General features: G+C 36.9%; 1 protein-coding gene across 2 annotated transcripts; it reads right to left on the minus strand.

Moving 5' to 3' along the window:
• Positions 1 to 3092: 3092 nt before the first annotated feature.
• Positions 3093 to 4028, minus strand: LOC119523065 (transcription factor BTF3 homolog 4). Of its 2 annotated transcripts, XM_037821823.1 has the most exons (2): positions 3978 to 4026; positions 3093 to 3910 (listed from the first exon to the last, which is right to left on the minus strand). In XM_037821823.1, the coding sequence occupies exon 2, from the start codon at positions 3788 to 3790 to the stop codon at positions 3488 to 3490; it is 303 nt and encodes a 100-aa protein (XP_037677751.1). In that variant the 5' UTR covers positions 3791 to 3910; positions 3978 to 4026; the 3' UTR covers positions 3093 to 3487. The 2 variants fall into 2 exon arrangements, with proteins under 2 accessions (XP_037677751.1, XP_037677750.1); XM_037821822.1 differs by having other exon boundaries at positions 3097 to 4028.
• Positions 4029 to 4720: the final 692 nt, after the last annotated feature.

A 4720-nucleotide genomic window follows, 5' to 3' on the forward strand; every position in this document is an offset into this window, starting at 1 on the left:
TAAGTAAACTTTCCCCCCATCCCTGCCCTCCCCACCTCCCCAGTACTTAAGACAATGTTGTCACAGCACTAGGGTACTTTGGTGTGTCATAATTTTTAAAGCACTCTGGGATGGTGCCTTGAAGCAGCGCTTACTTATATCCAAAACAGCTATACATTGGCTCTTACAAAGGTTGTTCCTACATTTCTGAAATTCATTTACATGTGAGCTTTGATCTCTTTATGAAAACTGTAGACTTTTAATTCTTCCATGTACATTTGTAGGTTGGATTCCCAAATATTTGTCCAGTCGAGTGAGTAAGCCCAGAAAGAGGTTGAGGGAAAATAAAAAGAGGGAATCAATTGACCCAAAAGGAGAAAAATGGATAAAGGTTAGGATAATTTGTCCATTCAACTGTATTGTGCAAGTTTTCCATAGCTGTCTGCTTAGTTGCTGAACTTTGGGTTAAAGTTCAAAGGGAAAGCACAACATGCACATATTTTCTGGTTAAAAAAAAAAAACAAAAAAGTTAAAGTATTTGAAACTGAAATATTTTCATACATTAAAAATCCAGTGATGAATTTTAATAAGGCATGCAGGATAGAAGAAATTCAGCTCAGATATAAACATCATCAATGTTTTAACTGTATTAATTTTTTTTTGGGGGGGGTTTTAAATGAATTTAATGGAATCCTGTATATACTAGTTATTTAACAACAAATTAAGGGTGCCTGATGTATTCTTATATCATTACTTAATAGGAAAAATAAGAATAAAGCAAATATGATGACCCAACTGTTTACTTTGAGCTTTCCCCAGACAGACAAATGAGGAGCTTTACAAAAACTGAAAGGACTAACCACAAAAATTAAGACCATGAATCAATTTTCTAAAGAAACTACTTAATTACCCCAAAATTTTAAGTCAATTTTCCCAGAAAATGCTGCTACAGTTGTTATCTTGGCAATAATTACCTAACCTTGGTAAAAATCACAAATTTAGTAACTACTTCTTTATATATTAAAAAACTATATAATTCTTATTTATGCCAAGAATACTACAATTTACCAACAGTTTCATCCATACTCGTATTCTTACTCTATGCCTATGCACTCTGAAGGAAGGGACATTTCTTTGGGTTGAACAGGAGCTCCACATGCTCTGTCCAAGAAAGGGGAAGGTATGAAAATATAAAACAAACAAAAAAGAATATTGGCTCATTGCACACAAGCAAGGCCAGCCATTAAAGAGTTTTTTATCAACAGTATAGAAGGGAATACTGACCAGTGTTCCTCTAGGTGAGTAGCCAAAATATGATCAAAGGAGAAAAAGAGGAAGAAGCATATACACAAACAAAAGGTTTGATGGATATTGACAAAGAAAGCTCTCAAATGATAAAATCACCTTGAGAATTTTCAGAAACGAAATTCACAGAACTGAAGAAGTAGAAGAAACTTTAGATTTAGAAACGTCTGATTTGACTGATAATGAATCTCAGAGTAGTTAGATGACCTGCCCAATTGTACATAGTTAATGCCAGAGCCTGGTCTAGAACTTAAGTCTCTTGACTCCCGGGTGAGTTCCCTTTCTTCCTTTGCTATACTATCTACCTCTTCTGTTCCCAACCACTTGAAGTGTCCTCCTCTAACTCTAGCTGCCCCACAATGTGTCCTTGGGGACAGTAGGAGGAACGGAATTCTGGGTTATATAAACTATGTGGAGCTACTTATCTGACAATGGATGAGACAATATTTCAAATACTCTCTGCACTAAAACTGATGTGGGGGGTGAGAAGTAAAGGGGAATACAAAAGAAGGAAATTCTGTAGACAACAATAAGAGAAGCATAAGAGGAAATATTATCCCCTTTTGTACTGTTATTTTATTACTGTTATTTTATAGTTAAGTCCATATATTATATAAAACATAACAGGAAAAATGAACAAATTTATAAAATGAATTGAGGTGTTGAATGAAAAAAGACAACAGCTTTGCCTTCATCTCTACAGATCTCTTGATATGTTTTGGTCTTGCACTTTAGATACCAAATAAAGATATCTAGCTTGAAACAAAAGCTGATATGTGGCAAGGTGAAGCCAGTTAATGTGGGGATGGCCAGGAAGCAATAGATTTTCTAGTCTTATCCTTAAATACAAGGCTAAACAAATGCTGATACGGCAAAAGGCAAGCTTTTATCATCAGACAGCAAGGGAAACTTGAATAAATGAATGCAACTTACCTTTAAGTCCTCTGAAAGGTGATGAAAAAATAAATACTGCATTTTACCAGTGTTCCCCTCAAAGCATTACTCTAAGCATGCAGGAGGGTGCTGTAAGCAGCTACAATAGTAAGATCCAACCCAGAGGTAGGTTCAAGGCCAAGAGTAGGAGAGTGGTTGAAGAAATCCTCCTGAGGCCAGTACCATTTCACAGAATGCCAATCTTGTGCTGGGGGATGAGTCTACGGCCTATTTATTTCTGATTCGAAAGGGCATTCCCAATTTCAACCTTGCTTTAAAAGAGGCATTTTTGCACCTGCTATTAAGAACAGAGATACAGGATAAGGCTGACAGAAAATTATTTAGCAAGCACATGCTAGCTATTCCAGTTTGAAATCTACCACAACTGTAAAATCAAGGGAAAATAAACAGTTGAAGATGGAGCTGTTGTTCCTCATGAGGGATGAGAGAACAAAATGTTACAAAAGAGAGGGATTAGGCACTCAACTCTATATGGAGAACATTATTCTCACGCTAGTTGGAAGATGAGGAAGAGTATTACCAAAGGCTGACTAGGCCATTTTGAGACCAAAAGGAGAGGGAAAAAGCATTTAGGAAGAAATCTAGTAAAAGAAATTCTTCTGGGTTTGATGAGGTAAGTGAAATTAATGCAACCGTACCAAAGATATGCTACCCATCACTCCAGCATGAAGCTGGTGGCACCATCTCAAGACATTTTAAACTCAGAGAAATGTATAAAAAAAGTAATAGTTAACACAGCAAATTAAAACCAAACCTCCAATGGTAAAATCTCTTCAGATTTGAAATCCAAGAATCACTTTTCAGGAATTTTGTGCATTATTGGAAACAAAGAAATTAAAAGTAACAAATGTGAAGATTTGTTTTATTTCTACTAGGGGAAGGAGGAGGATAAATAGAACTGTTTCCAATTTGCTCTCCACTGTATACACACACAAACCCACACACATACATACACATACACACACCAAAAATACCCCAACAGAAAACAAATACCAAGAATCAAAAACCAAAACACCCTCAAACTGCACCAATACTTAGTATTTTGACCAAAAGACTAAATCCTGGGAGGAAGTGCAAAATGCAAAATCAAATGACCGAAAATGCTGAACAAACAGCATTATTAATATACAAAATATTTATATTACTGAACTAGTAACAGGTGATGTTCTCCGTGTCTGTAAAACTTTGGAACCACATAGCTGATTTGTTAAACCTAGTCCATGCCAGCTTCCAAAAACCAGAAAATATTTTAGTTAGCTTCATTCTTTGATGCCTCATCAAAATTTTCTACGAGATCTGGAACATCATCATCCTCTTCATCAATGTCTTCTGGTTTTGGTGCTTTGCTATCCAACACTTGCCGGGGGAACTGTTCAGCTAACTTCCTAAGACTTGTTAAGCTGTCAGCACCAAGCTGACTTAATATTCCAGGGAGCATTTCTGTGATTGGTTTGGCTTCTGCATGACCGGTAATTGCAAAGGTGTTAGCAGAGAGGGAAGCTTGGACCTTTGGATTGTTGAAATGAATAACTGTCCCATCATCTTTAATCATGTTCACCTCTTCAATTCCAGCTATATTGTTCACAGCCAGTTTTTTTAGAGAACTCTGAAGCTTTTTGTCATCAGCTGTAGCTGTTCTATGTACCACCTTCTTCTTTCTGCGAGCTGTACCCTTGCCCCCTATCCGGACCTGAGCCTGAAGTTTGGCTAACTTTTCTTGATTCATGCTGTTGAAAAATCTGAAGCAGGAAGGGTCCTCCAACACCGGCACGCGGCAAGAGCAAGATGGCTGCCTCCAACTGTATTAATTTTTAAACCTCAGACCTGGCACACTTAGAGAGCCTGCCTCCTCCCGCAGAGTCTGGCAATAATCTCTGAGCTAAATGTGAGTCATAGCTTGTGACACTGCAGACAGCATCTGTGAGGCAGGGCGTTTCACTTCTCACTTTGGCTCATGGTTGCTTGTGCTGATCGGAAAGTAGGGACATAAGAGGAAATCAAATGTGGGAATGGAGTTCTCAAAGCTCTGGACTAAGAAATATTTAAAGATTTTGAAAAGTGGAACAGATAGTCGATTTGAACTTCAATAAGAATTTTAAAATGCAATGAATTAAAGCCCATATAATATGTTTAAATTTTTGAGTTCATAGTGATATTAAAAAATTGGCCACCTTTGAAGGATGACAAGGAACCAATCCATCATCAAAAAACCAATAAAGGGAAAGAATAACAAACATCCTGCCTCTCTTATAGAAACTCTACTACTCTTTATAAAATTATTCCAGCTAATAAAAGAAAATAAAGTGATAAAATTAGATTATCACCATTTTGCAACAATTCAATGAGTTAATCGAGTCAATGAGAATCAATAGCTGTTAACATCACAAAAAGATACACAAGCAGACATTATGTGCCTCCTGCAAAAGAACTCAACACCACCTATAGTCTTGCAAAACAGATCAACCTGAGTCTGATAAAAACC

This window comes from Choloepus didactylus, chromosome X, assembly GCF_015220235.1.
Source record: "Choloepus didactylus isolate mChoDid1 chromosome X, mChoDid1.pri, whole genome shotgun sequence".
NCBI lineage: Eukaryota > Metazoa > Chordata > Mammalia > Pilosa > Megalonychidae > Choloepus > Choloepus didactylus.

Bases quoted from the DNA above. Each gene is read 5' to 3' on its own strand.
- LOC119523065 (XM_037821822.1), bottom strand. From the start codon at position 3,964: ATGAATCAAGAAAAGTTAGCCAAACTTCAGGCTCAGGTCCGGATAGGG.